The sequence below is a fragment of the Oncorhynchus kisutch genome, linkage group LG14, assembly GCF_002021735.2.
Source record: "Oncorhynchus kisutch isolate 150728-3 linkage group LG14, Okis_V2, whole genome shotgun sequence".
Lineage (NCBI taxonomy): Eukaryota > Metazoa > Chordata > Actinopteri > Salmoniformes > Salmonidae > Oncorhynchus > Oncorhynchus kisutch.
This window is the reverse complement of record NC_034187.2, coordinates 7,251,298-7,271,696: the sequence shown is the minus strand read 5'-3', so window position 1 is coordinate 7,271,696 and position 20,399 is coordinate 7,251,298. Positions and strand designations below refer to the sequence as shown.

The window sequence follows — 20,399 nt, the reverse complement described above, 5'->3', positions numbered from 1 at the left end:
CATCTTCAATCCTATCCCAGCTCTAATCCCCATCTTCAATCCAATCCCAGCTCTAATCCCCATCTTCAATCCTATCCCAGCTCTAATCCCCAACTTCAATCCAAGTACAGCCTCCTCCCCAACCCCAACCCTGCCTACAGCAACAACCCCAACCCCAGCCCCAGCCCCAACCCTAACCCCAACCCCAGCCCCAACCCTAACCCCAACCCTACCTACAGCCCCGACCCTAACCCTACCTACAGCCCCAACCCTAACCCTAATCCTACCTACAGCTCCAAGCCTAACCCCAACCCCACCTACAGCCCCAACCCTAACCCTACCTATAGCCCAAACCCTATCCCCAACCCTAACCCCAACCCCAACCCTAACCCCAACCCCAACCCTACCTACACCCCCAACCCCAACCCTACCTACAGCCCCAACCATAACCCCAAACCTACCTACAGCCAAAACCTCAACCCTAAACCTACCTACAGCCCAAATCCTAACATCACTTACAGCCCCAATCCTAACCCTACCTACAGCTCCCACCCTAACCATAGTCCCTACTCTTATCCTCACCTCAGCCCTCAATCCAGCCCCATACCCCATCCTAACCAGCCCAGCCCAAGCCCTTCCTATATTCCCTACCCTAACCCTAGCCCTAGATGCAGCCCTCTCTACCTCTCTCCCCCTCTCCACATGCGTGGGGGGTGGGAGTCAGAGAGGGGGGTAAGTCCAGCCGTCCAGCAGATGACCACAGAGAGGAGAGGACCACACGTGAACCACCTGAATCAATTTAATCACTTGAACCATTTGAATCAATTGAACCATCTGAAGCCTCTCTACTCGCCCCCAGCACAGCAGACACAGGTACAGTAACATCCTCCCAAGGGGGAGTCTGGGTAGTCTGTGTTAGCTCGCTGAGCTAAAAACTAAAGCATTAAGGATATCTGATATACTTAACAGTGTGTTAAATTAATGTTGGTTTTGTTACTCTTTTAGATGACATTGACAGAACATTTGGGAAACTATGAGACACCAAACTGCAGGTATGCTGTGTGTTTGTGTGTGTGCTTGCTTGCTTTCATGTGTGTGTGTGTGTGTGTGTGTGTGTGTGTGTGTGTGTGTGTGTGTGTGTGTGTGTGTGTGTGTGTGTGTGTGTGTGAAATAACACATATAGAATCATGTAGTACTGAAAAAAAAGTGTTAAGCAAAACAAAATATATTTTATATCTGAGATTCTTCAAAGTAGCCACCCTTTGCCTTAATGGCGGCTTTGAACAATCTTGGCATTCTCTCAACCAGCTTCACCTGGAATGCTTTTCCAACAGTCTTGAAGGAGTTTCCACATATGCTGAGCACTTGTTGGCTGCTTTTGCTTCACTCTGCGGTCCAACTCATCCCAAACCATCTCTATTAGGTTGAGGTCGGGTGATTGTGGATGCAGCACTCCATCAATCTCCTTCTTGGTCAAATAGCCCTTACAGAGCTTGTGTTGGGTTATTGTCCTGTTGAAAACTAAATGATAGTCCCACTAAGCTCAAACCAGATGGGATGGCGTATCGCTGCAGAATGCTGTGGTAGCTGTGCTGGTTAAGTGTAACTTCAATTCTAAATAAATCACTGACAGTGTCACCAGCAAAGCACCCCCATACCATCACACCTCCTCCTCCATGCTTCACGTTGGGTACCACATATGCGGAGATGTTCTCCTACTCTGTGTCTCACAAAGATGCGGCTGTTGTAACCAAAAATATGGACTCATCAGACCAAAGGACAGATTTCCACTGGTCTAATGCCCATTGCTTATTTTTCTTGGCCCAAGCAAGTCTCTTCTTCTTATTGGTTCACTTTAGAAGTCGTTTCTTTGCAGCAATTTGATGAAGATCTGATTCATGCAGTCTCCATGGAACAGTTGATGTTGAGATGTGTCTGTTACTTAAACTCTGTGCAGCATTTATTTGGGATGCAACATTTATTTTGTCTGGTAACTCTAATGAACTTATCCTCTGTAGCAGATGTAACTCCGGGTCTTCCTTTCCTATAGCGGTCATCGTGAGAATCAGTTTCATAGTGCTTGATGGTTTTTGCGACTGCACTTGAAGAAAACTTTCAAAGTTCTTGAAATTTTCTGAATTGACTGACCTTCATGTTTTAAAGTAATAATGGACTGTCATTTCCCTTTGCTTATTTGAGCTGTTATTGACATAATATGGACTTGGTCTTTTACCAAATAGGGCTACCTTCTGTATACCACCCCTACCTTGTCACAATACAACTGATCCGCTCAAACACACTAAGAATGAACAGAATTCCACCCAATTAACTTTTAAAAAGGCACACCTGTTAATTGAAATGCATTCCAGGTGACTACCTCATGAAGCTGGCCGAGAGAATGCCAAGAGTGTGCAAAGCTGTCATCAAGGCAAAGGATGGCTCGTTGAAGAATCTCAAATATAAAATACATTTTGATTTGATTAACACTTTTTTGGTTACTACATGATTCCATATGTGTTATTTCATAGTTTTGATGTCTTCACTATTATTCTACAATGTAAAAAATAGCAAAAATTAGTAGGTGTGTCCAAACCTTTGACTGGTTTGAGCATAGGAACACACCCCTATCCATGGCAAAATGCATATGGGGCGGCAGGGTAGCCTTGTTCAAACCCCCGAGCTGACAAGGTACAAATCTGTCGTTCTGCCCCTGAACAGGCAGTTAACCCTAGGCTGTCATTGAAAATAATAGTTTGTTCTTAACTGACTTGCCTAGTTAAATAAAATACAAATATAATTGCAGGAAATTAGCTTTCAAACTACAACATTTTAATCAGCTACGTTAAAAAAATGTGTAGAATTACAGGAAATTGGCTTTAAAACAGCAACATGTCTCTCCACCAAGATGGATGCATCAAAACAGTTATTGACCGGGGCTTTGACCAAATTCAGCCGTGACCGCGCCCACAGCCACCCACTGCCACGCCCTGCCACGCCCACTGCCACCCCCTGCAGCACCCCCTGCCATGCCCACTGCCACGCCCTGCCACGCCCACCAACTAAGACACTTTTTGATCCAATACGGTGTTTGTATTGATGATGATGATGATAATATTGATTATGATTATGATGATAATATTTATTATGATCATGATGATATTGATGAGGATGATGATAATGATGATGCAATTGATTATGATGATATTGATTATGATTATATTGATTACGATGTTGACGATGATGGTAATGATTATGATGATGAGGATGATAATATTGATTAAGATGATGATATTGATTATGATGATATTGATGATGATGATGTTGATTATGATGATAATATTGATTATGATGATGATGATATTAATGATGATGATGTGTGTGTGTCAGCAGGTTGATGTGTTCTGTGTGTCAGAGGGACTTTAAGAGTCTTCCTGCTCTTAACGGACACATGCGCTCTCACAGAGGACTCCGAGGACAGCCCGGCAGGTCACAAACATACAGGACGGTGAGACGAAACACACACACACACACACACACACACACACACACACACACACACACACACACACACACACACACACACACACACACACACACACACACACACACACACACACACACACACACACACACACACAATACTTCTCTATCCCTGTAATGTACATTTTCTCTCTCTCTCTGTCTCTCTCTCTCTCTCTCTCTCTCTCTCTCTCAGCAGAAGGAAGGGGTGATTCCAGGGTCTCCTGTCCCCATAGTGATGCCTGTCTCTGTGCCCGTCAGACTCCCTGCCTCCCCATTTCCATGCCTGGAAGAGGAGCACCAAGAGGGGGAGGATGAGGGAAGGAGGGGATGGAAAGAAAGGAAAAAAGAAAAGAGGAGGGATCCCCATCGCCACTCTGCTCTTGTCCTGCCCCGCCAGTCCACTAGGGGTGCTGTGGTGTTCCAGAGTGTTCTGCGTTCAATTGTTCAACTGACCGAATACACCCCTCCTCCCATGCTGAGGCCAGACAGGGATGGAACTGGGCTATACTGCTCTCTAACCACAAGTGATGGTGCCATGCTAATGTCCGGGGAGCATCCAATGAAGAACAAACCGTAAGAACATCGCCCCTTACTAACCTCCTACCCAATCACATCGCCCCTTACTAACCTCCTACCCAATCACATCGCCCCTTACTAACCTCCTACCCAATCACATCACCCCTTACTAACCTCCTCCCCAATCACATCACCCCTTACTAACCTCCTACCCAATCACATCACACCTTACTAACCTCCTACCCAATCACATCACCTCTTACTAACCTCCTGCACAATCACCCCTTACTAACCTCCTACCCAATCACATCGCCTCTTACTAACCTCCTCCCCAATCACATCACCCCTTACTAACCTCCTACCCAATCACATCACCCCTTACTAACCTCCTACCCAATCACATCGCCCCTTACTAATCCCCTACCCAATCACATCACCCCTTAGTAACCTCCTACCCAATCACATCATCCGTTACTAACCTCCTAACCAATCGCATCATCCCTTGCTAACCTCCTACCCAATCACCTTTAACCTCCTACCCAATCACATCACCCCTTCCTAACCTCCTACCCAATCACATCACCCCTTACTAACCTCCTACCCAATCACATCACACCTTACTAACCTCCTACACAATCACCCCTTACTAACCTCCTCCCCAATCACATCACCCCTTACTAACCTCCTACCCAATCACATCACATCACACCTTACTAACCTCCTACACAATCACCCCTTACTAACCTCCTACCCAATCACCTTCATCCCTTACTAACCTCCTACCCACTCACATCACCCCTTACTAACCTCCTACCCAATCACATCATCCGTTACTAACCTCCTAACCAATCGCATCATCCCTTGCTAACCTCCTACCCAATCACCCTTAACCTCCTACCCAATCACATCACAACTTACTTACCTCCTACCCAATCAAATTACTTATCACTGATAAATCCCAATTTCCACCCAGCCATTTCAGACCTGAAGCTTGACCTAAATTGTTCTGTGTGTTTTTATTCCGTCAGCTGTTGAAACAAACCCACTGTAATCAATGAGACTTGCTACACTGGCTGCAGTGATGCATCAGAATGCAAGTCTTGCATTACTTAACCATCTTTTACGGTTCAAGTATATTTTCAGTGCAGAGAAACACATCTGTGAAGCATACACAACTATGATTGGTTATTGACCTATCACTCACAGGAGGATCAACGTCGGGATTGGATTTCAGATCATCCCTTACTAACCTCATACCCACTCACATCACCCCTTACTAACCTCCTACACAATCACCCCATACTTACCTCCTACCCAATCACCTTCATCCCTTACAAACTTCTTACCCAATCACATCGCCCCTTACTAACCTCCTACACAATCACCCCATACTTACCTCCTACCCAATCACCTTCATCCCTTACTAACCTCATACCCAACCACATCACCTCTTACTAACCTCCTACCCAATCACATCACCCCTTAGTAACCTCCTACCCAATCACATCATCCCTTACTAACCTCCTACCCAATCACATCATCCCTTACTAACCTCCTACCCACTCACATCACCCCTTACTAACCTCCTACACAATCACCCCATACTTACCTCCTACCCAATCACCTTCATCCCTTACAAACTTCTTACCCAATCACATCGCCCCTTACTAACCTCCTACACAATCACCCCATACTTACCTCCTACCCAATCACCTTCATCCCTTACTAACCTCATACCCAATCACATCACCTCTTACTAACCTCCTACCCAATCATATTTTACACTTCAAGTCTATTTTCAGTGCAGAGAAACACATCTGTGAAGCATACACAACTATGATTGGTTATTGACCTATCACTCACAGGAGGATCAACGTGGGGATTGGATTTCAGGCTGATGTCCCACCTCTTCAGGACCAAAGACACTCTCACTCAGACACCCACAAAGCACTGGTGTTGTGGACGCCCTGGGATGCCCTGGAGAACTCATCCACACAGCACAGAGGTACACACACACAGCTAATGCATTAGTACACCCGCTACAATCGTGTAGTACAGTATACAGCAAGCAGTTTAGCAGTTACACCGGCAGGTCCCGGTGGCAATAAATTAATTATACCAAAAGCTTACCTTGACGTGGAAGAGTTCCAGTGTTGGATAGCCATACCCAACTAGCTAACATAGCATCCCTCTCTGTTGGATAGCCATACCCAACTAGCTAACATAGCATCCCGCTCTGTTGGATAGCCATACCCAACTAGCTAACATAGCATCCCTCTCTGTTGGATAGCCATACCCAACTAGCTAACATAGCATCCCTCTCTGTTGGATAGCCATACCCAACTAGCTAACATAGCATCCCTCTCTGTTGGATAGCCATACCCAGCTAGCTAACATAGCATCCCTCTCTGTTTTAGCCAGGTGTTTGAGTAAGCTAAACTAGCTAGTAGCTAGCTAATAGATCTGATAGGTTGGAGGATGTCCTCTGGAAGTTGTCATAATTGCTGTGTAAGTCTATGGAAAGGGGTGAGAACCATGAGCCTCCTAGGGTTTGTATTGAATTCAAAGTACACAAAGGAGGACGGAAACTAGCTGTATTCCAGCTACATCATGGTGCTACCCCCACAGAGTGCTGTTGAGGCTACTGTAGACCTTCATTGCAAAACATTGTGTTTTATTCAATTATTTGGTGACGTGAAAATATTTAGTATAGTTTTATCTAAAAAGGATATAAATGTGTCACAATTTTATTTTTCAGAAATTCACTGAGGATGGTCCTCTCCTTCCTCCTCTGAGGAGCCTCCACTCACACACAAACACAAACACACACACTCACACGCGCACACACACACACACACACACACACACACACACACACACATACACGCACGCACGCACACACACACACTCACATACGCACGCACACACACACACACACATTCCGTACAAAATCATGTCGACTGAATAGTGTGGTCACGTTCCCTCTCAAAAGAGATAATCTTTCTCTCTCTCTCCAGTGGAGTGTCTGTTGATGATGTCATGTTCCAGTGTGTGTCCGGGGGGTGGGACTAACTCTGAGTACGCCCTGCACAGCCTATCCGAGAGCAGAGGAGACTTCCTGGTCAGAGTTTACATTTACATCACCTCAATCAATCACATGTTGTTTGTCTCTGATGGAAAATCAGCATCAGTCACACAGAAAATAAACACTAATCACTGTGTTGTAATGTCGTGTCCTAACCTAACCTAACCTCACCTAACCTAACCTCACCTAATCTCCCCTAACCTAACCTCACCTCACCTAACCTAACCTAACCCCACCTAACCTCACCTAACCTCACCTCACCTAACCTAATCTCGCCTCACCTAACCTCACCTCACCTAACCTCACCTAACCTAACCTCACATAACTTCACCTAACCTAACCTCACCTCACCTAACCTCACCTCACCTCACCTAACCTCCCTCCCTCCCTCCCTCCCTCCCTCCCTCCCCCCACCTCACCTAACCTCACCTCAGCTCCAACTCCAAACCTGTCGTCTCTGGCTAGAGCAGCCTTCTACTTTTAATTGAATAAAATCAATCAACCAATAAATCATTCGATGAATCTGTCTTGAGATTTCCCTAATTTCCTGTCTCTGTCTCCACCTCTAGGGAACACTGGAGAAGATGCTCCTTCACCACTGGCCAATGACAGCCAACTCTCTCTCCTCCTACCACTACGCAGGTGTGTGTGTGATTCACACGCTCAAACACTGTCTGAGCAGTTTCATACATTCAGCTCTGTCTCTCTCAATTTAAAAAATATATATATTTTTGCTTTATCAGCATGACGTAACAATGTACAGCCAGAGAGATGAAGTGATACATTTACAATATTAACATAATTACAAATTATAATAATCGTGATTGTCGACGATAATCAAGATTGTCAATCAGTAACAGTAATAATTTAGGATAAAAATAACAATGGCATAGAGGACATGTGCAAGTTGGTTGGTCTGTCAGACACTCTCTCACCCTGTCTGTCTTTTTCTCTCTCTCTGTCTCTCTTTCTTCTCTCTCTCTCTCTCTCTCTCTCTCTCTCTCTCTCTCTCTCTCTCTCTCTCTCTCTCTCTCTCTCTCTCTCTCTCTCTCTCTCTCTCTCTCTCTCTCTCTCTCTCTCTCTCTCTCTCTCTCTCTCTCTCTCTCTCTCTCTCTCTCTCTCTCTCTCTCTCTCTCTCTCTCTCTCTCTCTCTCTCTCTCTCTCTCTCCTCTCTCCTCTCTCCTCTCTCCTCTCTCCTCTCTCAATTCAATGGCTTTATTGGCATGGGAAACATGTGTTAACATTGCCAAAGCAAGTGAGGTAGATAATATATAAAGTGAATATATAAAGTGAAATAAACAATAAAAATTTACAGTAAACATTACACATACAGAAGTTTCAAAACAACAAAGACATTACAAATGTCATATTATATATATATATATACAGTGTTTTAACAATGTACAAATGGTAAAGGACACAAGATAAAATAAATAAGCATAAATATGGGTTGTATTTACAATGGTGTGTGTTCTTCACTGGTTGCCCTTTTCTTGTGGCAACAGGTCACAAATATTGCTGCTGTGATGGCACACTGTGGAATTTCACCCAGTAGATATGGCAGTTTTTCAAAATTGGATTTGTTTTCGAATTCTTTGTGGATCTGTGTAATCTGAGGGAAATATGTCTCTCTAATATGGACATACATTGGGCAGGAGGTTATGAAGTGCAGCTCAGTTTCCACCTCATTTTGTGGGCAGTGAGCACATAGCCTGTCTTCTCTTGAGAGCCATGTCTGCCTACGGCGGCCTTTCTCAATAGCAAGGCTATGCTCACTGAGTCTGTACATAGTCAAAGCTTTCCTTAATTTTGGGTCAGTCACAGTGGTCAGGTATTCTGCCGCTGTGTACTCTCTGTGTAGGGCCAAATAGCATTCTAGTTTTTTTGTTAATTCTTTCCAATGTTTCAAGTAATTATCTTTTTGTTTTCTCGTGATTTGGTTGGGTCTAATTGTGTTGCTGTCCTGGGGCTCTGTAGGGTGTGTTTGTGTTTGTGAACAGAGCCCCAGGACCAGCTTGCTTAGGGGACTCTTCTCCATGTTAATCTTTCTGTAGGTGATGGCTTTGTTGTGGAAGGTTTGGGAATCGCTTCCTTTTAAGTGGTTATTGAATTTAACGGCTCTTTTCTGGATTTGGATAATTAGTGGGTATCGGCCTAATTCTGCTCTGCGTGCATTATTTGGTGTTCTACGTTGTACACAGAGGATATTTTTGCAGAATTCTGCGTGCAGAGTCTCAATTTGGTGTTTGTCCCATTTTGTGAAGTCTTGGTTGGTGAGCGGACCCCAGACCTCACAACCATAAAGGGCATTGGGCTCTATGACTGATTCAAGTATTTTTAGCCAAATCCTAATTGGTATGTTGAAATTTATGTTCCTTTTGATGGCATAGAATGCCCTTCTTGCCTTGTCTCTCAGATCGTTCACAGCTTTGTGGAAGTTACCTGTGGCGCTGATGTTTAGGCCAAGGTATGTATAGTTTTTTTGTGTGCTCTAGGGCAACAGTGTCTAGATGGAATTTGTATTTGTGGTCCTGGTGACTGGACCTTTTTTGGAACACCATTATTTTGGTCTTACTGAGATTTACTGCCAGGGCCCAGGTCTGACAGAATCTGTGCATATGGTCTAGGTGCTGCTGTAGGCCCTCCTTGGTTGGTGACAGAAGCACCAGATCATCAGCAAACAGCAGACATTTGACTTCGGATTCTAGTAGGGTGAGGCCGGGTGCTGCAGACTTTTCTAGTGCCCGTGCCAATTCGTTGATATATATGTTGAAGAGGGTGGGGCTTAAGCTGCATCCCTGTCTCACCCCACGACCCTGTGTGAAGAAATGTGTGTGTTTTTTGCCAATTTTAACCGCACACTTGTTGTTTGTGTACGTGGATTTTATAATGTCGTATGTTTTACTCCCAACACCACTTTCCATCAGTTTGTATAGCAGACCCTCATGCCAAAATGAGTCGAAGGCTCAAAAAAAAAGCCAATTTGACATTTGCTCAGTACATTGTTTTCATTGAGAAAATGTACGAGTCTGCTGTTAATGATAATGCAGAGGATTTTCCCAAGGTTACTGTTGACGCATATTCCACGGTAGTTATTGGGGTCAAATTTGTCTACACTTTTGTGGATTGGGGTGATCAGTCCTTGGTTCCAAATATTGGGGAAGATGCCAGAGCTAAGGATGATGTTAAAGAGTTTTAGTATAGCCAATTGGAATTTGTTGTCTGTATATTTGATCATTTCATTGAGGACACCATCAATACCACAGGCCTTTTTGGGTTGGAGGGTTTTTATTTTGTCCTGTAACTCATTCAATGTAATTGGAGAATATCTCTCTCTCTCTCTTGCACCTCTCTCTCTCTCTATATATATATATATATATATATATTTCTCTCTCTCTCCTATCTCTCTCTCTCTATATATATATATTTCTCTCTCTATATATATATATATATATTTCTCTCTCTGTCTAAGGGAGTGATACGTGGAGTCCAGTGGAGAAGAGGTTGGTGAAGAAAGCCTTTATGATGTACCAGAAGGACTTCCACCGCATTCAGAAAACAGTACGGAACACAACGCTTTTCACACCCTCACTAACTACTATCACTCTATAGATTTCTGGTTTTAACGTGTGTGTGTGTGTGTGTGTGTGTGTGTGTGTGTGTGTGTGTGTGTGTAGGTGGGGACTAAGTCAGTGTCTCAGTGTGTAGAGTATTACTACACCTGGAAGAGGAGGCTGCGTCTAAATGTAAGGACCCCGGTCGGGCTGGCCAGCACACTGCCTGAGGTAAATGTAAGGACCCCGGTCGGGCTGGCCAGCACACTGCCTGAGGTAAAAAAAACTTATGGAATATGTTAGCATGTGTAAAGAAATGTTCACATACAATCAGCCTTGTTGAATGCTGCATCACTTTCTGTTTTCCAGTGAAGGTGTTCAGTCGTTAGTCTATCCAGGGCTTTCACATAGTCACGAAGTAAAGGAAGCCATTTTATATTGCTGGGAACCATACTGTGTCTCTGCTCTTTGTTAAGGGGGCATAATGGTTAGGGAGGGACTTGAGGAGATGCCCCACCAATAAGGAGCTCTCAATAAACAGATCAGCTGACCTCTCTGGGCCAATGACTGTATATCTGAATGGACAGAGCCATTGATCACATGACACCAGTCATTCCTTTGTGAAGATTCAAAAGCACATTTGAAGCCAAGGAAATTTGAGCTTCTCGAGGAAATAACGTTGCAGGCTAGCTCAGTGCTGCCCCCTCTGATTGAGTATCTCAAGTTGAAGGCCAACCAGGGTACTGCAGGCTGCCAATAGCTACTAAATTATCATTATCACTTGTTCTGTGTGATTTAAACATAATCAGGGCACATATCTAGTGTGTTAGAACCAATTATTGTCTGCACTATTGTCTTCTAAACATGTATTTATTCACATGAAGATTGACAGGGGCGCAACTTTCACTTGGGAACGGGGGGGGGGATATGAACCCCCCCCCCACACACACACACACACACACACATTCTGTTTGGTCACACACATTCATTTTGTCCAGTTTTATAATTGCGCTGTGATACAAAACGCAGCTTTACGGTGTGCTTTAAGACCATGTGGATGCCTCAGAGCGGTCGGGTAGGCTGGTTTCCGGTTTCAGCCAGCTGGATTTAGAACTGTACTGGACACCACAGAGCATGCGGACAGGCTGTGCGAAGGCAAAGCTTCTGAAAGGCATATAGGACCAGCACAGGAGAGATGCACAGAGGCAGTTGCGGTCTGTGTTGCGCTTTTTCTCAGAGTTGTAAAAGCAAGCATAGCAGAAACTGGCTACTCTTTAGTTGACTGATCTAGCTGGCAAGATAACTGCTGTTTGACACAATTGTTTTTATATAACCCCAGTGCTGAGCTAGAAGTGTAACTGACATGTTATGTTAGCTAATGTTTCATCCCCTTTCCACTGAAGTGAATAAACTATTAGCAGCTAGATAGCTAGCTAGTAGCTACCACAGCCAGTTCAGCTCTAGCTAGCCTCTAGCTATCTGTCAGGTAGCAGTACCTTAAGGCTGTTGTGTGTATGGAAATATTTTGTAGCCTTTGTTTTGTCCCATTTCAACAGAAGTACATTTGATGATGTACCATAGTACCATTATCTAGAGCTATCCAAACGTTGGCTAATGTTAGCTAGCTAGCTCACTAACTTTAGCTATTATTTTTTTACCTCAATAACACTAGACTTGAATCAAACAATGAAAACAGTGGCCAAACGATTGAAGACCAATATATTTGGACATTTCTTCAGCTTAATGTTAGTTTTTATTAGTCAGTATAGCAATGTAATGTTATTGATCTGTCAGATCTGCGAATTCCCTACTTTTCACACTGACATGGTATTAACAGCTCTACAGGCTTCACTGTCATGGTGCACAGTCAACACACAACACTATGCTCGTCATGTCTCTTAGCAGGATCAGATGACAGGTGACAGGTGTCCCAGCAGGGTCAGACAGCCAGGGAAGACCAGTCTACGTAGCTCAGGTGCATTTTGCAGTATATTATAACAACCAGTGAATGGATACAAAGTTCCATCTTGAGTTGATGGGTGGGCTACAGTCTGGGATCTGGGAATAATGGTCATTTCAATTATTGAACCATTGATTCTGTTCTTGGATAATATAATGTATAAATGTACACCAAGGTGTTTCTTTGTCATGCCTCATCTGAGCAGGATCAGATGGTGACAGGGGTCTCATCAGGGTCAGGCAACCAGGGAACTTCCATAGATACAACCCTTTATTCTCCCTGTGCAGCAAACACTGGCCAGTGTGAGAAAAGACTTGGGAGACGCTAAAGGAGATACCTATTTAGGCCATCTCTACCTGCTGGGTTGCTCAGTCCTGGCCCTGGGGGACTGTTGTACTGCTGGGTTGCTCAGTCCTGGCCCTGGGGGTCTGTTGTACTGCTGGGTTACTCAGTCCTGGCCCTGGGGGTCTGTTGTACTGCTGGGTTGCTCAGTCCTGGCCCTGGGGGTCTGTTGTACTGCTGGGTTGCTCAGTCCTGGCCCTGGGGGTCTGTTGTACTGCTGGGTTGCTCAGTCCTGGCCCTGGGGGTCTGTTGTACTGCTGGGTTGCTCAGTCCTGGCCCTGGGGGTCTGTTGTACTGCTGGGTTGCTCAGTCCTGGCCCTGAGGGTCTGTTGTACTGCTGGTTGTCACGCTGGCTCTGGGGGTCTGTTGTACTGCTGGTTGTCATGCTGGCCCTGGGGGTCTGTTGTACTGCTGGTTGTCATGCTGGCCCTGGGGGTCTGTTGTTCTGCTGGTTGTCACTCTGGCCCTGGGGGTCTGTTGTACTGCTGGTTGTCACTCTGGCCCTGGGGGTCTGTTGTACTGCTGGTTGTCACTCTGGCCCTGGGGGTCTGTTGTACTGCTGGGTTGCTCAGTCCTGGCCCTGGGGGTCTGTTGTACTGCTGGTTGTCACTCTGGCCCTGGGGGTCTGTTGTACTGCTGGTTGTCACTCTGGCCCTGGGGGTCTGTTGTACTGCTGGTTGTCACTCTGGCCCTGGGGGTCTGTTGTACTGCTGGTTGTCACTCTGGCCCTGGGGGTCTGTTGTACTGCTGGGTTGCTCAGTCCTGGCCCTGGGGGTCTGTTGTACTGCTGGTTGTCACTCTGGCCCTGGGGGTCTGTTGTACTGCTGGGTTGCTCAGTCCTGGCCCTGGGGGTCTGTTGTACTGCTGGTTGTCACTCTGGCCTTTCCCTAAGACACCTGAAACCAATAAGGAATGCTTCCCTACGATCCTAAAGCTGAGTGGGGTGTGTTGGGTTGGGGCGCTGCAGGGCCGTGGACCCCTAGCCACTAGGTACTATTAGTACTATGATATGAATTACATGGAGGATGTACTGCTTCTGTGTGTTCATGTGTAGGATCTATCTGTATATCTGTATATCTGTCTATCTGTCTATCTGTTTTTGTTCAAACTATTGTTTTTCAAACATTTCCCTTAAGACATAAAAAAAAAAGTTGGGAAGTTGTTGGGGAGAGAGTTATTGACTAGACGGGGGTCAGGCGTGCAGGCGGCTCGGGCTGAAATTCCATATAGAGGATGTCTTAAAGACACTCAAAAAAAGCAAAGTCTTTGTAATTCATTTGTAAGAGTTGTTCATTTGTTAGGCTATTAAGTTAAAGGTGCAACACAATATTGATGAGTGAATTATCATTGATCTAGTTCAGTCTTATCAATCACTTAACCTAGCTTGATGACTGCTAGATGGGTCATGGGTCATTTTAGATTGTGTAGAAATACAGAAAATGAGCTTTAGATGCCCCCCCCCCCCCAAATGAGAGTACCCTCAGACCCCCCCGCCAAGTCCCCCCCCCCCCCCACTTCTAAAACCAAAGTTGCGCCCCCGTAGATAGACCACGGAGATTGTCATTTTCCCCTCACTATAATGGGGGGGGTCTTGTTTTCTACAAACAATGCCTACAGTACCGTGGTCGGCCTTGAACTTTGTGGCTTCACTGAGAGGGGGCAGTCGTTCTCCCCTGCTCTGGGCCCACAGCCAATCACATCGTCTCCCTCGTCAGCGGGGACAACAATGATGGGCAGGTGAGTGTCTCTGTGGAGAGAAATAGAGACTAAATAAAGACTAAATAGAATTTAAAAAACTGTTGTTTTGTGTTTTTTCACTTTTGTTTATTGTCTATTTCACTTCCTTGTAAACACTTTTCCCATGCCAGTAAAGCTCATTTGAGTTGAATTGAAAGAGAGAGCGAGAAGCCAGACAAGGTATGGAGAGAACCTACCAGACTAGCTGTCAGTACTATTGTAACCTGTTCTCTCTGTAGGTCTATCCATCTCAGCCCACCATGAATGGTAAGATGGGGCTCCACACCATTTCAACACAGAATGCCTGCCAACCAATCCACAGTGGCTCGTCCTGTCCCCGGCTCCAGGTTGGTTCTGCTTGCTGTAGCCCAGCCCTGGGAGAGGTAGAGAGGCCCAGCAAGGCTCACTTTTATGGGCCGGTCTGTCTGAGGATGTCCCCCTCTCTATTCAGCTCCAGTCCCATACCGAGCAACTCTGCCCCCAGTGCCAAGCTCCACACACAGCCTACCCCTCCATACCCCTGTAGGGCGTGTGCCAAGTAAGAGAGATACCTTCTGTCTATCTATCCATCTATCTATCCATCCAGCAACTTCTCTACTGTATATTCTGTAGTCTCCTGTCTGTCTGTCTGTCTGTCTGTCTGTCTGTCTGTCTGTCTGTCTGTCTGTCTGTCTGTCTGTCTGTCTGTCTGTCTGTCTGTCTGTCTGTCTGTCTGTCTGTCTGTCTGTCTGTCTGTCTGTCTGCCTGCCTGCCTGCCTGCCTGCCTGCCTGCCTGCCTGCCTGCCTGCCTGCCTGCCTGCCTGTCTGTCTGTCTGTCTGTCTGTCTGTCTGTCTGTCTGTCTGTCTGTCTGTCTGTCTGTCTGTCTGTCTGCCTGCCTGCCTGCCTGCCTGCCTGCCTGCCTGCCTGCCTGCCTGCCTGCCTGCCTGCCTGCCTGCCTGTCTGTACTGCGTTCTCATCTCTCCTCCTCTCCTTCAGGGTGTTCTCTAAAGTGAAGAGTCGTAATGCTCACATGAAGACACATCGCCGCCATGAAGACACATCGCCATGAAGACACATCGCCATGAAGACACATCGCCATGAAGACACATCGCCATGAAGACACATCGCCATGAAGACACATCGCCATGAAGACACATCGTCATGAAGACACATCACCATGAAGAAACATCAGGAGGAGCTGCACTGACCCTAAACCCTAAACCCTAGACCAGCACTGACCCTAAACCCTAGACCTGCCCTGACCCTAAATCCTAGACCAGCACTGACCCTAAACCCTAGACCTGCCCTGACCCTAAATCCTAGACCAGCACTGACCCTAAACCCTTAACCCTAGACCAGCACTGACCCTAAACCCTACACCCTAGACCGGCACTGACCCTAAACCCTACATCCTAGACCGGCACTGACCCTAAACCCTAGACCAGCACTGACTCTAAACCCTAAACCCTACACCAGCACTGACCCTAAACCCTTAACCCTAGACCAGCACTGACCCTAAACCCTACACCCTAGACCGGCACTGACCCTAAACCCTAGACCAGCACTGACCCTAAACCCTACACCCGACACCAGCACTGACCCTAAACCCTACACCCTAGACCGGCACTGACCCTAAACCCTAGACCAGCACTGACTCTAAACCCTAGACTAGCACTGACTCTAAACCCTAAACCCCAAACCCTACACCAGCACTGACCCTAAACCCTAAACCCCAAACCCTACACCAGCACTGACCCTAAACCCTAAACCAGCACCGACCCTAAACCCTACACCAGCACTGACCCTAAACCCTAGACTAGCACTGACTCTAAACCCTAAACCCTACACCAGCACTGACCCTAAACCCTAGACCAGCACTGACCCTAAACCCTACACCAGCACTGACCCTAAACCCTACACCAGCACTGACCTTAAACCATCAGGACAAGCCCTCTACTGCCCTCTACTGTCCAACTACCTAGATCCCCATACAGGGTCGGATACCTTTTGAACGACTGGGGCCAAAGTACGGTACAGGGCCTGGTTTCCCCAAAACCATCTTAAGACTATGTTCACTGCTAGAACCTTCGTAGGAGCATTGTTACATCTTCAAAACCCATCGTAAATAACGTCGCACTTAACGAAAACGCTCGTAATCTAAACGGACCACACGTAGAACATTTTGTTTTGTTGCCCTCCCCATAGCCACTTCATATGTGTACATCTCTCCGGAATAGGAAAAATATTATTTAGCATTTTCTCCAGTTAAGTTCAATTATATTATTATATATTACTAAAATATCGTATGATATAAAATAAAGTACATCTTGCCTGCTAAATGAACAAGCCCTTACGGCCTATAGAATGGCTCATAGCCAGGTAACGTACAGTAGGCCAACTCATACCGTTTTTCTGAAATACATTTTCTTCATAATGTTTCTTTTGAGCTGCCTAAATTAAATAATGGATTGATTGTGATGGTGTAGGCTATATTACTTTGATTTATTTAGACATTTTTTCTTCTTTTAAATTTAGATGTGGAGGCCTGGAGCTAAACGTGTTTATGTTAATTAACGTGAGACCCGGCAGACTGTTGCATGACAATAACCGTCTGACAAAATGTCATGACCGCCACAGCTCTAGGAACGATGCATCGCTATAAACATCTGTAAGCCTTAAGTTCCATTATTGCTATTGGGAAACCGTACCCAGGTCAATGTGAGCCTATCATTTCCTATCAGTTTATATCGGATTCTATCTGTTTTATATATGAGAGCTGATCTGATTGGTCAAAATACCAATTAGTGGAATAAGATCAGGCATGAGAGCTGATCTGATTGGTCAAAATACCAATTAGTGGAATAAGATCAGGCATGAGAGCTGATCTGATTGGTCAAAATACCAATTAGTGGAATAAGATCAGGCATGAGAGCTGATCTGATTGGTCAAAATACCAATTAGTGGAATAAGATCAGGCATGAGAGCTGATCTGATTGGTCAAAATACCAATTAGTGGAATAAGATCAGGCATGAGAGCTGATCTGATTGGTCAAAATACCAATTAGTGGAATAAGATCAGGCTCATTAATGTTCCATGTGGTATTGCCCATGATCATCCCTAGCGTCGGTTCTAAGTAACAATGGCAACATGAAAATAGAGCTCTTGAAGGAAAGAGAGATATGTAGTCAGTTGTACAACTAAATGTCTTCAACTGAAATGTGTCTTCCTCATTTAACCCAACCCCTCTGAATCAGAGAGGTGCGGGGGGCGGGGGGGGGGGGGGGGGGGCTGCCGTAATCCACATCCACGGCCTTCAGTCCATCCACGCACGCCAGTGGTGGGTTTGGCGTGACAAAAAAAAAAGAAGAAACTGTATATGCCTCATTCCTACTGTACAATATGGTGGTGGATCTTTGATGTTAAATGGCTATTTTGTTTCCACTGATCCTGGTGCCCTTGATAAGGTCAACGGCATCATGAACTTTAACAAGTACCAGTACCATTTTTTTTGCCAAAATCTAGATGCCTTTTGCCAGGATAATAAATTATATTATAAAACATTTGAGAAAAAGGTATCTAGTGGCCAAAATCTAAATTGCACCTGGGCTGGAATAATACATTACGGCCTTTCTCCTGCATTTCAAAGATGAAGGTACAAAATATATTTAAAAAAAGCCTGTTTCTTCTTTGTATTATCTTTTACCAGATCTACTGTGTTATATTCTCCTACATTCCTTTCACATTTCCACAAACTTCAAAGTGTTTCCTTTCAAATGGTATCAATAATATGCATATCCTTGCTTCAGGGCCTGAGCTACAGGCAGTTAGATTTGGGTATTTCATATTTTTTTTTAAAGGGTCCGATCCTTAAGAGGATAAAACATTTTAGAAAAAGGCTCAGTGCTGTTATCTTCACAAGGCGAGGTATTCGAAAGATATTGAAAACAGGGCTACCAATCATTTTTACCCCTATCTTATTACCTATCTTTTTACCTATCTTTTTACCTATCTTATTACCTATCTTATTACCTATCTTTTTACCTATCTTTTTACCTATCTTATTACCTATCTTATTACCTATCTTATTACCTATCTTATTACCTATCTTATTACCTATCTTTTTACCTATCTTATTACCTATCTTATTACCTATCTTATTACCTATCTTATTACCTATCTTATTACCTATCTTTTTACCTATCTTTTTACCTATCTTATTACCTATCTTTTTACCTATCTTATTACCTATCTTATTACCTATCTTTTTACCTATCTTATTACCTATCTTATTACCTATCTTATTACCTATCTTATTACCTATCTTATTACCTATCTTATTACCTATCTTATTACCTATCTTATTACCTATCTTATTACCTATCTTATTACCTATCTTATTACCTATCTTATTACCTATCTTATTACCTATCTTATTACCTATCTTATTACCTATCTTATTACCTATCTTATTACCTATCTTTTTGAGAAAAAAAATCTATTTCTCTGAGCAATTCTATCAATATAAATAATTTTTCCAATTGTTTTGAGCGTACTATATAGCTCAGTATTTGTATTATTTATTTGAATTTTAATTAAAAACATTTTGCTCATCTTTATCAAGGGTATCATTACATTTTGACCTGACTGTATATTTACGGTGGATTCAAAGACAGACAGAGACAGATAGAGACCGATACAGACAGACACAGATAGAGACCGACACAGACAGACAGAGATAGAGACCGATACAGACAGTACCAGATAGAGACCGATACAGACAGACACAGATAGAGACCGATACAGACAGACACAGATAGAGACCGATACAGACAGACACAGATAGAGACTGATACAGACAGACACAGACAGATATAGAGACAGACAGATATAGAAAGAGACCGATACAAAGACAGACACAGAGAGAGACAGATACATAGACAGATATAGAGACAGACAGATATAGAAAGAGACCGATACAGACAGACACAGATAGAGACTGATACAGACAGACACAGAGACAGAGAGAGATAGAGAGAGACAGACAGATACAGAGACAGAGACAGAGACAGACAGATACAAAGACAGACATAGACAGATATAGAGACAGACAGATATAGAAAGAGACCGATACAGAGACAGAGACAGAGAGAGACAGATACAAAGACAGACATAGACAGATATAGAGACAGACAGATATAGAAAGAAACCGATACAAAGACAGACACAGAGAGAGACAGATATATAGACAGATATAGAGACAGACAGATATAGAAAGAGACCGATACAAAGACAGACACAGAGAGAGACAGATACAAAGACAGACATAGACAGATATAGAGACAGACAGATATAGAAAGAGACCGATACAGACAGACACAGATAGAGACCGATACAGACAGACACAGAGACAGAGACAGAGAGAGATAGAGAGAGACAGACAGAGACAGAGACAGAGACAGACAGATACAAAGACAGACAGACAGATATAGAGACAGACAGATATAGAAAGAGACCGATACAGAGACAGAGAGAGACAGATACAAAGACAGACATAGACAGATATAGAGACAGACAGATATAGAAAGAAACCGATACAAAGACAGACACAGAGAGAGACAGATATAAAGACAGACATAGACAGATATAGAGACAGACAGATATAGAAAGAGACCGATACAAAGACAGACACAGAGAGAGACAGATACAAAGACAGACATAGACAG

The 20,399-nt window shown here is 44.4% G+C and overlaps 2 protein-coding genes across 2 annotated transcripts in view; both read left to right on the top strand.

The window, feature by feature from the left end:
- LOC116353308 (G-box-binding factor-like) overlaps positions 1-284 on the top strand; it is a 5,564-nt gene extending 5,280 nt beyond the window's left edge. Inside the window, exons 2-3 of the mRNA XM_031787592.1 lie at positions 1-217; positions 280-284. The exon at positions 1-217 is cut by the window's left edge and continues 2,445 nt beyond it. Coding sequence (XP_031643452.1) covers positions 1-217; positions 280-284 — 222 coding nt within the window. The remainder of the gene's footprint in view (positions 218-279) is intronic.
- Positions 285-382: 98 nt separating this feature from the next.
- On the top strand, positions 383-19,292 carry LOC109904343 (transcriptional-regulating factor 1). The gene is made up of 11 exons (XM_031787739.1): positions 383-852; positions 985-1,031; positions 3,370-3,484; positions 3,695-4,074; positions 5,883-6,022; positions 7,035-7,138; positions 7,672-7,744; positions 10,575-10,663; positions 10,780-10,932; positions 14,935-15,233; positions 15,672-19,292. Exons 1-11 carry the CDS (start codon positions 682-684, stop codon positions 15,742-15,744), a joined length of 1,644 nt encoding a protein of 547 aa, XP_031643599.1. The 5' UTR covers positions 383-681; the 3' UTR covers positions 15,745-19,292.
- The last annotated feature ends 1,107 nt before the right edge of the window (positions 19,293-20,399 follow it).